Genomic DNA, 18,128 nt, shown 5'->3' with positions numbered 1-18,128 from the left:
GGGGGGTTAAATGTGCAGAAAGAGTAGATTAGAAACAGAGTTATGGATGCTACCTATAGAAGGATCAGCAGCAGTGGCTTCTGTGCCAATAAGCTTAATAGGAAATGCAGTCATCTCCTCTTGTCACTAGCACAGGCATTTTTTAGGAGCTGTTGCAGTTCATTTTACAGCATTTTCATCTTGGAAACTTGTTTTCCAGCTGATACTATGAAACCTGCTAAATCCTGCTGTTTGACCTCCAGCAAACCTCCTTTAAAGATCCTCCTGTCAGAAATGATTCTCATCACTTTCCTTTTCCTCCCGTCTTCATTGCCTTTGGGTTTCTGCTGTCATCCCTTCCAGGCCCTTCACATAGCAGAAAAGGAGCAAAGCGACCAGCTAGGAGAACTCAATTTGGAAAAGGTGATGGTTTCACCACAGTTTACTTCAATTTACTTTGTTATTGCTAAAATATAATTAGCAGTCATGTAGCTCTTCATATCTACATGATTTCTGTTGGCTTTTACTGTATTTGTGTGCTGGGGTCAGGCTCGTCTGGAAGTCCATCGGTTTGGAATTACAGGCTATAAGAAGGCGGAGCAGCGTGTTTTTGAACAGGACAGAGCGGTCATGTTGGGAGCCAGAGTAAGAGCAACATTTTAATCCAACTTTTAAATTTTGCTATAAAGCAGATTTTTTTTATGGCCCAATGTTCATGTATTTAATGTCTCTATCAGCCTCCTAAAAAGGAATATGCGAACTATAAGATACTTCAGCAGCAAATCAAAGAGAAGAAAGAGAAGGAAAAGGAGGAGGCTCAGCTGGTACGACCTGCACTTTCAGGCCAGTCACACTTACAGGAAAATTACTTCTATTTGCTGTTCTTAATGTAGCATAAATTATTTCTTTTTAGGGCCTGAAGAAAAAGAAGAAGAGTAAACAGAGGTAGGTGAATAAAGTCACACCTTTCTTGAATATCATTGCTTATTTACCTTAATTATGAACTTTAATTATTGTTAATGAAATACTTCCCCATCATAGAATTCATCCTAACTCTCCAAAAATTAGTAATTAAATATGAAAATCTACTATTTTCATATAGTATATTTATAGTATAATATAAAATATTTAATTTTTTATCATTTCTGTGGCTCCAACCCGTGTTTGCTTCTACTGCTCTGTCAGAAACAGGAAGACAACTGTACCCTCGGGTCCTGGCGCAGCCCCCTCTGGTCAGGTGGGCCGCTTCAAGAACGGCATGCTGCTCCTCAGCTCCAAGGAGATCCAGAAGATCAAAGGCAACAAGTGAGGAAAATAGAAAATGACCAAAACAGAGAACGATGTCTAAAAGCAAACTGTTTCACAGTCTTTCAGTGTATTTAAATCAAACTGGCTGCTGCCCCCCTGAATGTTCATGATACAGCCCTGAATGAGATTTTCAGTGGCTTCTAAATTTCTTTCTGATTGATAACTTTAAAAAGGGGCAAATTCTCAGTGTATACGTGTTTTAACAAGCTAATGCAGAGTTAAAGGTGTTTGAGTTTTTCCCCTGTACTTTATGGCCTGCGATAAAATAAATATTTAATAGTTTTGCTCTCTGAGAACGACGTGTCAGTTATGGTGATACCGTAAAAGACGTGTAGAACATAAGAGAGAAGCAAACACTAACAGAAAACCAGCTGAGTTCGTCTGCTCTGAAGCAAAGAATAACAGAATCAGTGCTTCTCTGCTGTGTTATAAATCAGTCCTAAAATATGATTAATATTTAATTACTTGCCTTTCAATTTATTATTTATGTTTTGTATTCTGTTTTGATCTTTTTTATCTGAAAGTAATTTTTTTGTTTTTCTCAATTTAATGGCAAATTTGGAGGTTTGGGGCAGGGCAGGTCAACACCCACGTGTCCTTGTATTCATCGTGTTGCTCTGTCGTCAGTTATCTGAACTACAAGCAGGAATAACTGGGGAAGGCAGTTGATGCATATTCAATGTTGAATAAATCGCGGCTGCAATCAGAGCTCTCACTCATATATGAAAACCCTGACTTCAGGATGTGTAGCAGCGCATGTTTGAGCCCTTTAATAAAAACAACTTACAGGATGTTTTCCTAAACTTTGATGCTGCTTTGGATTCTGATCACTGAACCCATGATGACCACAAAGTCTGAATGATGCTTTTACACACTCAAACGACTCAAGACATTAAATACCAGGACACAGGACCGACTGAAGGCACTGGCAATGCTGTCAATTGAAAAGCAACTGAAGCATGACATTTCTGATTTCAATAAAACTGTGATTGAGATTGCACACAAAACTTTTTGTGTTGTTTATCCAATAGCCAAGACTAAATAACCTGCTAAAAAGAAAAATGCCTTATTTATCTTAGTTTTATTCTTCGTTGGTGTTGGATAAGACAGACTTTTCAGTCACTTGTGACATTCATCTATTGCACTATACGCAGTAAACATATTAAAAGAAAACCTGTTGCATCTTGCAGACAGATTCATATTGTAATAATCATTAATTGCAAAATGATTAAAGTTTCTTTTTAATGTAGCTGCCCAAAGATGTCACAATAAATATGGGTGTGGTTAGCAATTCGGCACCAGAGCCAATGTCTGCCCCACTGTTGTTTATACTCAGGAGCCGCTACTGCTAATGATCCTATTAAAGTGGATTTTCAAGATATGAAACAATTTAAAGGGTAAAGAGCTGTGGTTAAACGTCTGGTGATAAAGTACAGATTTATTTTCTTTGTTTTGCAGGTGAGGAATTTGAATCCTACAGAATGGAAAATGCAGACCAGCATGTTATGGAGAGGAAGTGGACACAATAGACATTTCCTGATAATATGTCACTGTCTGGGAGGGATGGTGTTACTGGTGACTATTGTGTCAGAAATTCAGTGGATTGATCTTCGACTGTGCATCATGGACAAGTCTTAAAGCACATAACTGGAGACTGAATACTGTCAAATCATCTTCCATCACAGTTTATTTATTTTGTTTTTATAAATGACAAAAAAGAGACATTTGTGTATCTTGTGTTGTACACTGACAGTTTTAAAAGTATGTAATTGCAATGCATTTCTCATTTACAAACTGAAATGTAGTTGTACAAAACATTTATATTGGCAAGAAGGGACTGGATCATAACAGGGCAGGTGGGCCTAATAATTAAAAAATTACACGCAAGTAAAGTCTTGGCAGAAGTTTTCAAGATGAAACGCACATGCACACGCTGAATGGACCATAAGAAAGCAGAATGATCTTACAGTTTTTCTCCCATATTAACCATCTCTTGCAGTCATTTCCATTTTGTTAAAGGGAAAACATGACAGTTGGAGTTTTGCGACACTATGATAAAACAAGACCTTTGAGTTGGCAGTGTGCAGCTGGGTGAGGTCACAAATTCTCACACAGTTTTCTTGAAGCAGCCTTTTTGTTGTTGTATATACAGTTCAAAAAGAGGAAAACATGAAGCTCATCTGCAGCGTGTCACATGTTTGAAGCTGTAAGCACATCTCCTTTATTCAGAAAATATTTTACAGACGCGGGCCGTTTTCGACTTGCAATCCTTACTGGTCAAACACAGACCATATTAGTAGCCATTCAAGAGGATATTATACAAAAGAAAATACATAATTAAATATTTATAAATAATTTATAGAGTAAATAAATTACATTTTTTCCTCTACTTTTTCAAACATAATCTAATAATACTAGTGTAATTCCCAGCACCATACCATTAAAATTTAATTGGTAAAATATGTCACATTCATGGGTGGGTAAGTGTTGGGTAAAGGGACATTTCATACAGGAACTCTTACTAATACATCTGGACAGAAGTGACTGCAGCATGAATATTTTAATATGCAAGATTTGTTTTTTGTTCGTTTCTGTGAAATAATATTGTTTTAAGTGATTTTTAGGCAAGAAAATATGGAACAAATGTTAACACAGGGTGAATTTGAGCCCCTCAGCAGAAGCTTTAATTGCCTCCAGTCACGATTTCCTGACTATCATTTTGACATCCATACAGACCACAGAGACATAACCCCAAATCATCCAACTTTTCAGAAGGCTGGTTACACGATATTTCACTTTTGTCTAGAAATCTATTCCTGTTACAGCAAATTCAGCCTCAGGGCAGGTTTCTGCATCTGGCGTGGGAGGTGGCAGCAAGGTCAGAGCTGAGCAGCCAGAAGTGATGTAAATGTAGCCCTTAGGTGAAAGCTGGCCGTCTGGGGCACATCAGGTAAAAAAAAAACAAACTATGTAAGCTGCTTTAAATTCTGACATTTGCACTAACGCTGTATTCATGTTACAAAGGAAATATGTTACATTTAAGTGAGGAGAGTACTTGGGTTAAAAATCTTCACTTACAGATGAATGTAAACTTAAATAGATCTTGTCATCATGATTTAGTCAACAGGCTTGGTGTAAGTGCTTTTTTTGCCACTTGGGTGCAGTTACTGCAGTATCTGCTTGAAGTATACATATCTAGCTCCGTTTTTGGTTCAGTTCAAAAGATCTGGTTCATTTACTTATAAAGCCTACACTATTAAACCATCTGTATGCTAACTTTGTTGAGTTCTAGCAGGTAGCTTCAAAAAGAAGAAAAAAACAGGCAGACAAAGTATTGCTTCTTTTCCACTGGCGTCTTAATGTCTTTCTGAAACTCAGTGTGGTTCTACCCATTTCCACCAAAAATAACTGCATTTTTAAAAAGGCTGGTATCAGCACAGTGCCACAAAATTGCCGTTCCCGATGCTAGAATCATTAACACACACATTCAGATTTTCTTCCCACTGAAACGACCCTCCATCTAAAGCTACACAGTGGTCATGCAATGTTAAAGCAAATGTTATTGAATCGATTGAAGTCACATTAAAAAAGGGTTAACAGCAAACACCAAATGGCAAATGATTGGCCAAACTGAGCAAAAGCAATGCTGGCAGGTTTTAAAATGCTCCATGGAGGCCTTGTTTTCTCTATTTATTTTCTTCAGCTGAATTCTGTTTAATTCAATTGAAAGGGTACCTGTGACTAAATTGTTTTCCTTCTCCCATAGCCAGTCTTTTGTCCTTTCACGCGCTCCTTCCCCCCCCCCCTTTCTCGTCACCTCCCAACCGGTCCAACCAGATGGCTGCACCTTTCCTGACCCTGAGTCTTCCTGTTTAAAGGGAGATCTTGCTTCCCAGTATCGCCAAGTGTTTGCTCGTAGGGCATCGTGCGATCATTGGGGTTCTTTCTGTAATAGTGTAAAGTCTTTACCTGGAGGCAGCTGTTGTTGTGAATTGGTGCTATATAAATTCAATTCAATTAAATTGAGTTGATACTGGTGATAAATCCCTTCTGGACACCCTGTACATATTACACATCATAGTATATGGAATTACATTTGACTTGACTTTATGAGTTCACTATTTGTGGCTCCCTTGAGATCATCATTCTCAGAAATATTTTATATAGCCCAGGTGTATGAAATGCCTATAAATAAGATATACTGCAATGCAAATGTAAAGAATTTAACAATCAAAATATCAATACTGATTTAAAAATAAATATAATATCCCATCTCTACCTCCTAAAAACTTAGTAAAACGTCCAAATAAAGAAAAAATAAAGATATTTACTTTATTTTAGAAACCTAGATCTCTACTAGTAACTAAATGTTTTTAAAATAGGCATTCAAAATAGACCTGATCATTTCCTGTAAAAATACCAGTAATTCTTAACCTTACACATTATTTCTGTTCATTTCTGTGGTATATTTTAAAGAATGAGGGTGCAGTAAGTATACAAGTGCTACACTAATTTGTCAATGTAAAATGTTCAACCCTTTTAATGTAAACTTTATGTTTAAATGTCCAAAATATCATGAGATAGTTTGTGATTTACAGTAACATAAATCCTGACACATTTTAAAAAGTCTGTGATGAAAAGCATGAAAACAGATATCGGCAGGTTTTGTCGGGGATGCCTTAATCTTGTTCTCGCCACCGTTCACCAGCAGGGGGCGAGCTGTTATAGCGGTTGGTTTCAGGGTCCCTCATTGCAAAGACAAACGGTACACTATTTACAATACAGCTTCAGATAGTTTGTAAACTTGTTTGAATCCATGCTTAATGTCACATGTTATAATCATAACTCACATATCAGTATTTACAGTTTGAGGATGTCCATTCATGTGTAAACCCACTGTCATGTGGTAATGTCAGTCTACCTCTCAAACTCACATTATAGGGAACAGAAATGGCTCAGATATAAACAAGTCGTAGATTAAATAACCTCAATTAATGAATTCTTCCATTCCATGAACTGATAAAACATACATAAACAGTGTACTTATACCTATGCACTTTATACAGTGTCTCATGTCCTGAGTCACAGTGGTCTGGTTGAAGCTACTGTCCTCTATAGGCTGCCATATCTAGTCCCTGATGATAAATGTAGCAGCTTATGTAGCTTTACCTGATGTGACTTTAAAAGATAACGTCCAGGGCCACAGATAAAAGGTGTCTGAAAGCATCTTGAGATTCTGCAGTGAGACTGAGAGATGAGCACAGAATGAAATGTTCTTGAGACGACCATACTTTTCTCATCGACTGGGGGTGTATTATATTATCTTTAAATTGTAAATCAAAGAAAATGAAGTTTGGCTCGATTCCACTTCGTTTTAGCATTTTCTGACAATGATCTGTCAAAGTCAAAACAGTTCTTTGAGTCTGAGATGCCCCTGCAGGCAAATAGGTTTGTTTCAGTATGCAAATTGCATGGCCACGTGATTTATTAAATACCACAGTAATGTTTCTTACTGGCCAGTGGATAAGTCATACCAAGTGGTGCAATCATTTTCATGTTCTAGCAGAGTCCAAAAGTTCACTGCCAAAGACGTCGAAATGTGGCGATCTGCTACATCTTAGTGGGAGCTTTTTTGATGTCAGAGTTTTAGGTTTTTAACTCATTCACTGCCATTGACGTCTATAGCCGTCAATTGCAGTGAATGAGTCAGTGGGTTTAACTCATTCACTGCCAATCGCTGGCAGTGAATGAGTTAAGACAAATAAGGAAAAGAAAAGGCTGGTGGTCTCTAGGCCTTTGAGACTGTGAATTTCAAAATAATACACCCCTGGCTCGGTAGATCTGTCAGATTACTGAAAAATGAAATGGAATTAAGTTCCAGCCTTCTCAGACTGACCTCAATATGTAAACCGTTCTGACAACACTATCAAACGATCTTTGCGCCGCTTTGCATGAGAAAGAGAGTCGATCATGAGGGAAGCTTTGCCGGCTTTAAGATGGCTGTCAGATTCCTTACCACAGATAAGAAATCACAGAGAAAACAGAGAAGGCAGTGCTGTTGGAGTCAACACTGAGATGAAAGTGTGAAGCGAGAGTTTAGCTTTTAAATATTTTATGAGAGAAAAAACCCATGGTGCCACTACACAAGTCCTACAAATGACTCGTGTTCATCTCGGCTGTAAACACACCTGAGAGAGAAGCAGAGCAACAAAAAGCACTGCTGAATCATTTCTCTCAGGGGTTTTTTTTCCACCTCCTAAAAACTGTGATGCTTGTGGTCTATTTTTTCTTTATTTTTCAACTCACAATGATCTTTCCTGCACAATATAAAAATCTTTAAGGGGCGGAGTTAAGCCCAGATTGTTTAAAATAACATAAACTGTGCAAGCTGGAATATAGATAATATCAGTGTTGTTTGTATCTTTGAGAAAAATAAACTGGGCAGTGGAAAAAAGTATGGCCCTCCAGCCATCTCTGCAGTGACGTCGTCAAGCTGTAATCATTACATTTATAGCCAATAAACTTGTCACTTCTCTAAAAAGTCGTGGAGCTGAAGATTGTCCAGGTTAAGGGTCAACTTGAGAAGGATGGGAGAGGAACAGATCCCATCTGACAGTACTGGACATGACATCATTGGTTTGTATCCAGGGCACGCTCAGAGTAAGGAGGGAGCTCTTACTGTTTGATATTCTTTGGAACTTCCAGGCCTGTCAGTAATGTCACCTGAAATAGAGGAACGGAAAAAAACACTCATTGAAATCAGCACGAATGAGGCAGTGATCTTAGAGATCAGAGTGGGCACATAAAAGCACCACTGCATCTATTTCACGTGAAATTTGTTTTGGAGAAGACACATTTATTTACCTTTGGAACACACAGTAATCTGAGCTCATGGGTTAGGAATCATTCACTAAATGTCTCATAAACTGCATAAATATAACCTATATTTCATCTGAATTTTACAGTAATGTAGTTGCAGCTTGTTTGTTTTGAAGTAAATGTTTGTGTTAAGCCATCGCATCTGTGTACAGAATCTCTCCTCAGGGAGCCATTTTTCCTTGCTATTCTTGAATTTAATTCCTCTTCTTTTTTCATTGAGTTATTTTGCAGTAAACACTTTACCGAGGTCAACAATCAAGGCAGCCCATCAGGGAGCTGGTTATTTTCCATTGCTGTTAAACATGGCACTTTAACACACACAGACCTGCACATTTCTGTTGAGGCTGACGGCGGGCACAAAGACCCCGTCCAGGTTCTCAAAGGCAGTTGGGCCATGCTGTTCCTTATTGATGTAGAAGGTCAGTGTGCGTTTAGTCAGATCCAGCAGGACACCCACAGTCGAGCCCTTAGTGATGCCTCCCTCTGCCCTACACACACCCACACACACAAAGCTAGTCAATTTTGTTATGTATATGTGCCGTAAATGCACAGATTTTATAGTAGGTTAAGTTTCACATGGAAGGTAACACAGCACAAATATGACTGTAGTTGTGTCATGCTGCAAAAAAAGACAAATATACTGTATATGTAAAAGAATGAATACAAAACATAGTCACCGAAGAGTCCTTTAACTCATTCACAGCTTGTTTAAAGACAGCACTCTGAAGTCTGGGGATGCAGCAACAGGTTCTTTAGTATTTCTTGCCAAATGGCAGCAGAGTGAACAGGCTGTTGCTGGGATGGTTAATGTGTTTTTTAATTAATTATTATTATTATTATTATTATTTTGGTTTATGATACTTTAATCTACGTGTGTGTTAAATTAGTTAAAGTTTTAAAAAAATCTGATCACTCTTGTATTCATATTTTGTGTGTTTTATGTGACATTTGTTGGCGTCTTCTACATGGAACCTGAAGCTAACAGTGCATCAAATGGCAAACAGAGACCCCTGTAACTCATAAATCAAAGTTAGAATTGGCTCAGTTGCTGTTGAATGAATTATTTCACATATCAAATGTATTTCAAATTAAACGTCTGCTCTTTTTGTCTAACACGTAAACTCTCTGTTCTCTGTTTTAAGAAGTGACTTAATGAAAACGATCTATGGCAAAAACCTGCGCTCCAAAAAACTATGTTTTAACCACAAAGCTTGTGTTTTTGCTAAGAGCTAAACAAATGTCTCTAAACTTATAGAAATGCAGACACTCACCAGGATTAGGCTGTCAGGGCACTAACAGATAAAGAAATCAATATGAGATTAAGAAGTCAAAAATAAAGCTCCGACACGACACGATGAATGACATGAAAGGTGGGTAGAGAACTGACAAGTCAAGAGAGCAGATATTTTTCATGAATAAATCTTTAATGAGAGTTTGATGGCTTCCTTGTGAAGCAGACAGAGAGACGGTGCAGATGCATGTTTTGATGTTTCCTGCAGCCATCTTATACAGCTCCCCTGTGTGTTTGTTAGTCTGTTTGTTAGTATTGTATGAGCCTTCGGGTTTCTCTGTCATCGTGTGCATCTATGGTTATAGCTTCCAAACCTCTTAGAAGTATGAGACTTAATGCACAAGACAGAATGATGAATGCATAAGGGAAACACTTTACAGAGTCCCTGTCTCCTGTTGTTTTACTCAACGACAAAAGTTGCTCATGAATTACTTAAAATGATGAGTGCTGCTTTCTAGTAAGACAAGATTTAACAAGTTGGATTTGTTAATGTTACAAACTAATTGAATCATATTTTATAGTAAAGGAAACAGCAGTATTGCTACAGTAATAATACATTATAGTACATTAGGAATGATATAATGACAATCTTGGGATTGCCATGGTATGAAAAATTAAATTCAGCAGGTATTTCTCCTTCTCTTCATGAATCACCGTAGTGGGATTATCATTAAAGGATTAAAAGCTTCGCCAGCAAAAATAGAACAAATTAAATCCCAGCATCACTCCACTCAGATTTAATTGTGCCTTCTAATTAATGGTTTATTAAATATTTGAGGGCTTGAAGGATGTTACAGAAAATTCCTAATGAAGGGACGTAAACTACTGATTTCATATTATACTATCCGGTCTGCAGATACACATGTTAAAGGCATTAATGTTATGAACAGCTTCTTCCAAGAAAGAAAGTGCTACAACAATCCTTTAGAGGGGTTGATGAAAGAGCTGAAAACTCCATGAAAGCTTTGCCGCAGGAACGGGGATTTTTACAACCTAGCAGCCTATGAGTTGTTCACACAGCATGAGTAATATATTCAATTTTAACTTTGTAGTTTGACAAAACAAAACAAATTTAAAAATTTCAAGATTTGTCTTTTGTTCTTTGTATTAAATAACTGCAGCGGGGAAAACCAGCGTGATAATGGTGAAAGTCTGGAAAAGCTGTCAATGTCTTTTTTAGCTTTCCTGATGTTCCCTTCAACAATCTGTCCCTGGGCATCGCTGAAATCCTTTCAGCATGACTACAAGTTGTCGACTGCTCCCTGAAGCTCCCTTTCTAACCGGATCTCCTCGAGTGTGTCAAATGGAGCTCTTCTACTTGACTTAAATTTTTGGGGCAAAGAAAGAAAGTCCCAAATCTGCAGAGCATGAATTGTCTTCATAATTGCATGTGCCAATTTTCCTCATCTTTTTGCTGTTCTCTTTATGGATCAACATAGTGGATCATCTGTCTCTATCTCTAGCATCCTCTTCTGTCACACAAACTTACCTGTAGTGTCCTCCTTCACTCCAACCAAAAATCTTCTGTGTGATCTTCTTCTTTTCCTCCTCTGCACATGTCCAAACCATCTCAGCCTTGCCTTTCAAACTGTGTCATCAAAACACTCGACCTGAGCTGGTCCTCTAATCTTGCCAGTTCTCTAATCTTAGATACTTCAACTCTGCTACCTCCTGTCTTTATGTTAGTGCCACCATGTCCAAGCAACACATCCCAGGTAAACCTTTCCTTTCATTCTTGCCTGCACCACATCTCAGCCAAGTGTTCTCTCACAGAAGCCTCGGGCTGTTACCCAATTTGCAAGTCTCCATTGACAGTCTGACCTTAAGGAAAAATTCACAGTGCGCTCTCTTAAGAAAGACCTGATAGGCAAACACTGGGTTGTAGCTGGGGAACAAACCCCCACCAGAAGTGATGTTCCATAAAATGATCTGATCATTTTGACAACAAAAGCCACTGAAGAGGTTTGACGTCCATGATAAAATCTCACAATGCTCATGCACAGAAGTGGAATTCTGATCTACAACGATTCTCGAAATAGCAGCTGAAAACAGACCTAAAGTTCACAAGGACATGAGGATGAAAGGCAAATCTAAAACAAATAAACTCAGGCACTGTATTGGAAGGTAACCAGTATATTATTTTAAAAAATAATCTTAAATTAGTCTTTTGTCAGTTGTCTTTGCATTTGAATGATATGAGCCTCTGGATCCTGCAGGATATCAGTTTGGGATTTTTCTTGAAAACATGCAGATGGAATCTCTTAATTGTTCTCATTTTTTAAATATGATATGTATTTTATGCCAGTATTATACAACATGTCCAATGGTAGGGAACAATGGTTAAAAGTTATCACTAAAAACTGTTGGTGGTGTTGTTGCTCCCCATGCACCTACCTGTTGGTGTGGGAGTTGTTGTGCATGAACCAGGAGCGGTTGTTGTCCACATACATGGCCCAGGCTTTGTCATCTTTCCCCAGCATCATGTCCTTCATGGTGTTGATCCTTGCTATGCCAAACGCAGGATCTGGGTGGTTGTCATAGCGATCAATGCTGACCTCCCAATAGTGAATGCCCTGAGATTCAATAGGGGGTAAAAAAAATAAATCTTCTATAACTTCTATAACCAAAAATCAACAGAAAAAGGCTAATCGCTGTCAAATTTAAATGGAAAATATCTGTATACACTTCACCTTGGAGAAAGCAGCAGTCCCCAGCACCACACGGTCATCATAGCTGTTACAGCTAACTGTCTGGTTGTCATTAGTCAGAACAATGTCCCGATGAGCTGAGGTGGGGTCAAAGGTGAACCAAGCCACTGTAAGAAGGACACAACAGTTAGCCTGCTAATAGTCTTTGGAAATTCTGTAAGTCTGTACTAACATTCACACTAAATTTAGTCACATGTTGTATTCTGCATCTTATTAAAATAATTTTTAAAACTGCTCATCCAAAGTGAACCTTGCTGGGTAGCTATACCTACCCACACCTACAGTAAAGCCAATAATTATATCACTGATTCTAGAAGGGCCATGCTTTCTTTTTCATAGGATTAAAGACCCTATACAGTCCTTTGAAAATAAAACATGATTCAAAGCTCATAGAACCACCTTTAGCAGAAATAACTTGAAGTAATTGTTTTCTTTATAACTTTCAGTGTCTTACGTCATTATGGCCATATTTGCTATATAGCTTTGCTTCATTTCGTTAAGGTTTGATGTCATTTATTAATGCACAGCTCTCTTAAGGTCCCAAAACAGCATTTCTGTCAGGTTGAGGTCTGAACTTTGACTGTGCCATTGTAGCATATTGAGTCTTTTCTATTTCAGCTATTTATTGTAGATTTGCTGGATAATTTTCCTGTTGCATGAACCAATTTGGGTGTTCTTGCAAACATGATCACATTTGACTCTAAAATACTTTAGTATCAGAGGAGTATAGAGGAGTTTAAGGGTGACTCAATGACTGCTAGGAGCCGAGGTCCTGTGGGTGCAAAACAAACCCAAACCATCACCGCTCCACCACCGTGTTTGACTTTCTCCAAACATGGCGCTGTACATTAAAAGGACATTGTTCGAGAAGTCTTGTGGTTTGTTCAGTTCAAAACCTAAGCTGTGCTACAATATTCTCTTTAGACAGTAGTAGGGATGGGTACCGGTATCCGGTGCCATTATGGCAAAAGCAGCGCACATTTCATTGCTTTATTTCGGTGCTTTTTTTTTTCTTCCTGACATGTCATACACTTTGGATTCTAGCCAATCATTTTATCTTTGCAAGGATAGTAGGTGGGCCCAGGTACGTACATTCTTTTAGAGCTACAGATTAAAAATGCCCAAGGCAAAGTGGTCAAAAGTCTGGCTTTACTTCACAGCAAAAGATGCAAACTCAGCAGCCTGCAACAAGTGCTTTAAGGTGATACTGTGATACTGTGCAAAGGAGATAACACCTCGAATCTGACAACCAACCTGGCGATGCATAGCGTTTTTTTAGAAGCCAAGAAATGCACCAAGTTAGCAACATCCCCCAAGAACCCGAAGAGTAGAGTCCTGACCCCTAGCCCTGCCAGTGTAGCAGAAATGATGACGGATGATGATGGCAGCAGCAGCCGTTCTTCTCTGCGTGAGTAGCTTAATGTTCGTGTGTAATTTAAGTTGAGTAGGCTAACCACGTTATTAAATTAATGCATGTAAGGTGAACTAGCAAACACCGTTGTAGTTACATGCGGCTGTCTTCTTGTTTGATGGCAGATACTCCCTTCACCCTGGCCAAAAAGGCTAAAATGACCAAAGCAAAAGTTTGAGCACCGTTTAAATTATCAAAATACTTTGAACAAGCTCAAGGAATACACATAAATACAACTTTCAGCTTAACTCAGCAAGGGATATTTTCATCTCTGGCTGATAAAAACAAGACTATAAATGTAATCACTCTGTCAAATAATCACATTAATATGTATTAAAAGATTCTTTTATAATGAATGTGACCTTAGAAATCTTTGTACGGCGGTTGTGGGCAACAACTAATTGGGTTCATCCACAGAAAACAATGCACTTGTAAAGTTTAGGCCTGAGACGGGAAATGTTTCATCAACTACCAATGCATTATTAAAAAAGTGCTTGCACGTGAGATTTTTACTGTCACACTACACGGATGCCATGTTTTTGTTTGCAGCCATTGCTGTCTTTTCAACAAGAGTCACGTCGCCGCAGTTTTCTTTCTCGGTGTAGCTGCGGTACAATCCTCAGAGAGAGAGAGGAGGAAGAGGAGGAGAAGGGGAGGGAAAAAGAGGCAGAGTAGGCAGGAAGAAGAACGATGATAGAGAAGAATAAAAAGAGGGCGGGTGGGATAAACAGTTATCAGTCAGAAAACAGACTCTAATGCCCATTATTGTTGTGGCTGGTTCAGAGACACTGTTTGTGTGTTTGTGTATTGTAAAAATCTCCACCCGCATTGCTCTGCTGTTACACAGTGGGTGTCTCTATTTTCTTCTTTCACCTCCTCTTTCTCTGAGTCCTTAATCTCATTCTTTTCTTTCTTCTCCAGCAGTATATTCTGTTTTTTCTCCCTTTGCAGTTATGTTTTTTCCTTCCTTTTCTCTTTTTCCTTTGCATCTCTGTACAGTTTTACCTTTATCCTCTTTTTCCATTGCCCCCTTTCTTTTTCTTACTTAACCGCTCCTTTGATCTCCTTTTCTTTCCTTCTGTTTTCTTCTTGTTTGTGACTTTTCTTTACTGTCTACTCAAACCTGGTCTACTTCAGCTTTTTTCCATCCGCTTCCTCTTCATTATTCCTCTTTTCTTCCCCTTTCTTTGTCTACTGTTCCTGTCCAGTGTATTCCCTTCACCCTCTCCAAAATCTTCCACCTACCTTTCTCCTGCCTTCTCCCAAAAATATCTCCTCCTGTAAGAGGCTTTTCTGTTCACAGTTACATAGGTCAGATGAAATTACATCATGAAACCTGTTTTACAAAGAAGCTCGCAGACAAAAAAATCCCTTGGGTAAAAATATATAATGAAATCAATACAGCCAAAAGAGCAGAATCAAAAGTAAGGCAGACAAAGAGTCCGTCTGTCATGCTGGAAGCTAAGCCAGTTCCAGCACACACCACGTACCATCAGAAGTCTTGAGCATGACTGTCTTGCTGTATGGACCCACTCCAATGGAATTATAAGCTTTCACCCTTGCGTTGTAGGAACTGTTGAAATGAAGACCATCGACTGTACACACTGTTTCCTTCCCCACATATACCTCCTGGGGGCACACACAAACACGCACACACAGACACACACAAACTCAGCATCATTTGAAATGCAAGTTGAGGCAGTATATGCTCAAGGATTAGTGAAGAGGTCAAGATCTCTAGCACTTTTAGTGCATGCTTGATGATGACTCATATACTTACACACATAAAGAGTATTATCTGTCCTTTGTCAGATATGAGCATCATATTGAGGAGAGCTACTAAACATCATTTTCTGAGTTTCAGATTAGATTAGTTATTTTCACAGTAGAGTTATTGCAGTGTTTCCCAAAAACAGAAATTTCTTGGGCAGGCTGCCCACGAATCTTTTTCAACCTTCAGAGAAAACAACGAGATTGAGAAACAAGTTCAAGTTGCTGCTGTGATGGTTCTTGGTGTCGTTCAGCTGTCTTTATTCTCTTGTCCTGGAGACACAACTGCTTATTTTTTATTATCTATTTCCACAAAAAATATATGCATTTCTTTTGGGTGCACACATATGATCTGTGCCTCATTACTGCCATGATACAGAGTAATTCTGTGGGAAACACTATTAGTGTAAATCTTTTGTTTAACAAATAGTACTCACCCTGTACTGTCCTCCATTGCCATCATCCAGCTCCAGGATGTAGCCCTCGATGGGGTTGATGGTGGGCATAGCTACCCTCCAGGCCAGGGTGGCGCTGTTATTCCTTGTGCAGCACTTCTCCAGCTGCAGGAGAGGAGCTGGAGGCACTGAGGGTCTAGGCTCCACTGTGTAGAGAGATGGATGGATGCAATTTAAATTTTGCAATCAATGAATGAGAGGAATTGGGACAAAGAAGAGGTACAAGGAGGGAGACATGAAAGTGTGGAAGGATGAAGAGAGGAAGACATACAGGGATGCCGTCATCTGGCGGGTTGCCTTTAAACAGACTGAATGAAGAGAAAAAGGAGCTTTAATGACAATCTGGTGGGAGATTTTAAAAAGAGCCTTAAAGGTGAAAGAGCTCTGGGTTCATTTACAGGGTAACAGCTGGGAATTATTAAGGGCTTAAACTGGACCTAGTGAGGACTCTACATACGCTTAAAGGGTAGTGTAGTGGTAGGGATGCACTGGGTTAGATTGATATGCGCTTTGAAGGCTGACTTGTAGTTTGATAGTAATAAATAAATCAGCAAAGGTGGTAAGAAAGTATGAGACATCGGCTCCCCACCAAAGGCCAGACTGATGAAAGCAAAGCATCATTCCTGCATAAAATCTGCATAAAATCAGAGGAAAAGCATCATATCAGTCTAACTCTTGTACAAAACAGGTGAAAAGCAAATTCCAAAAGGAGAAACAAACAAACATACAAACAATAAAATAAGAAAAAATTAAAAAAATCTTTCTTCACTTTTTCATTTACAGGTACTTATCTGATAAATATATAACAGTACGGAAAACACAGGGGAAGGCAGCAGTCATGGCGGACAGTATATGTTTTGTTGATATTACATATTTGAATTTAGGACTTATTACATGGAGATCAGCCACAACATCAAAAATACAGATTATGTAAAGTAATTAATAACGGCCATCTCTTTACAATGCAATGTTCTGCTGTAGAAATCTGGTTTCATGTCATTTATGTGGATGTTACACTGACGCAGAACATTAACTTATCCTTCAAACAGCCCAGATACTAATGCAAACATGAATCTACAAGATGTACCAGAGATAGCCTGATCCACAGACGCCCCACCCGCAACCTCCAGCAGGCAAATGATCTGCTACCTGATCGCAGAGACCAAAGGACACCTGCAGAAGTCCCAAATGTTGATGGATTGAAGCAGATTCTAATGTTGTGGCTGATCAGTCTATAGCTATCGAGCAAGACTGAATATGTGAAAACGAAATGATTAGAGGATCATGTTTACTGCACATTTCCTCAGTATATACTTACTCCCTATGATTTGTATTGCCACAGTTTAATTCATGCATAATTATATTTTTATATATGTGTCATTAGTAATATGTGAAACAAAATTATCGCAGGAAACAAAGATCTTTGTGCAGAACTGTTCAGCAGATCAGTGTCGTTTACTGTTGAAGAGCTGAAAAACAACATGCAAAGGGAAAACACCAGAGAAACACTGTGGGACAAAAAGACCAGTGAGTTTCCAACCAGAGAGCTATCGGGGCTAAGGAATGAGGCAGGAGTGACAAAATATATGCAAGGAAGGGAAACAGAGATTTACAGTGAAAAATAGAGTCTCTGAAATACCTCCTGGGCTCTCTGTCTCCATCTCAGCCTCACCACTGCCTGCTTCCTGCATTTGTTTCAATTTTGGATTCTCCTGTACATCTGGAAATATGATGTTGATTTAAGTCAGTGTTCTCTAAAGAAGTAAAAAGGATGACCAGAAGTGTAGTGTATCAATCATACACTTATTTGTCACAATGATATTAACTAAAGGTCCAAAAATTATCATTGATAAACACAAAAATCGTTTGTCAAGCCTAAACTTGAAGGTTTTGTTGTCCTTTTTGTGTTGCATTATTTTGTGTAGTATTTTGTAGTTTTAGGTAGTATTTGTGTAGTGATAAGACAAGAGATTGTGTTTTTAGGTAGCACTTTTAGAGCTAGGTAATAATTTGGTAATTGTGGGGTAATAAGTTGGAAACAAGGAGGCAATAATTTTATCATCACTATCATCACTGCCCCAGTAATATCCAAGCAGTTATTTTGTATCAACAGTGATTACTGCTGAGTAACATTACATTACTCAGCAGTAATCACTTACTGAAATCATACTATAATGCATGTATATACAGCGAGTGCAGAATTATTAGGCAAGTTGTATTTTTGAGGAATAATTGTATTATTGAACAACAACCATGTTCTCAATGAACCCAAAAAACTCATTAATATCAAAGCTGAATGTTTTTGGAAGTAGTTTTTAGTTTGTTTT

General features: G+C 38.5%; 2 protein-coding genes across 4 annotated transcripts in view; one reads left to right on the top strand and one right to left on the bottom strand.

Annotated features, from left to right (window-relative positions):
- The window catches only part of fsaf1 (40S small subunit processome assembly factor 1), a 5,729-nt gene extending 2,681 nt beyond the window's left edge, over positions 1–3,048 (top strand). The window contains exons 4-9 of one of the 2 annotated variants that reach the window (XM_005737230.2): positions 343–402; positions 529–624; positions 717–803; positions 893–924; positions 1,165–1,284; positions 2,746–3,048. In XM_005737230.2, the coding sequence (XP_005737287.1) occupies positions 343–402; positions 529–624; positions 717–803; positions 893–924; positions 1,165–1,284; positions 2,746–2,749 (399 nt within the window). In that variant the 3' untranslated portion in view covers positions 2,750–3,048. Of the gene's footprint in view, positions 1–342; positions 403–528; positions 625–716; positions 804–892; positions 925–1,164; positions 1,289–2,745 lie in introns of those variants that run through there. The other variant, XM_013911904.1, reaches the window with a different exon arrangement.
- A 4,004-nt stretch (positions 3,049–7,052) lies between these two features.
- trim67 (tripartite motif containing 67) overlaps positions 7,053–18,128 on the bottom strand; it is a 54,986-nt gene continuing 43,910 nt past the window's right edge. The window contains exons 6-12 of one of the 2 annotated variants that reach the window (XM_013911902.1): positions 17,441–17,521; positions 15,784–15,947; positions 15,067–15,205; positions 12,148–12,272; positions 11,852–12,030; positions 8,492–8,654; positions 7,053–8,010 (exon numbers count right to left, since the gene is read on the bottom strand). In XM_013911902.1, the coding sequence (XP_013767356.1) occupies positions 7,963–8,010; positions 8,492–8,654; positions 11,852–12,030; positions 12,148–12,272; positions 15,067–15,205; positions 15,784–15,947; positions 17,441–17,521 (899 nt within the window). In that variant the 3' untranslated portion in view covers positions 7,053–7,962. The remainder of the gene's footprint in view (positions 8,011–8,491; positions 8,655–11,851; positions 12,031–12,147; positions 12,273–15,066; positions 15,206–15,783; positions 15,948–17,440; positions 17,522–18,128) is intronic. The other variant, XM_013911903.1, reaches the window with a different exon arrangement.

Source organism: Pundamilia nyererei, unplaced genomic scaffold (genome assembly GCF_000239375.1).
Source record: "Pundamilia nyererei isolate P.nyererei 1_Seehausen unplaced genomic scaffold, PunNye1.0 scaffold00074, whole genome shotgun sequence".
Taxonomy (NCBI): Eukaryota; Metazoa; Chordata; class Actinopteri; order Cichliformes; family Cichlidae; genus Pundamilia; species Pundamilia nyererei.
The sequence above is the reverse complement of the archived record's forward strand: the minus strand, read 5'-3'. Positions and strand labels throughout refer to the sequence as shown.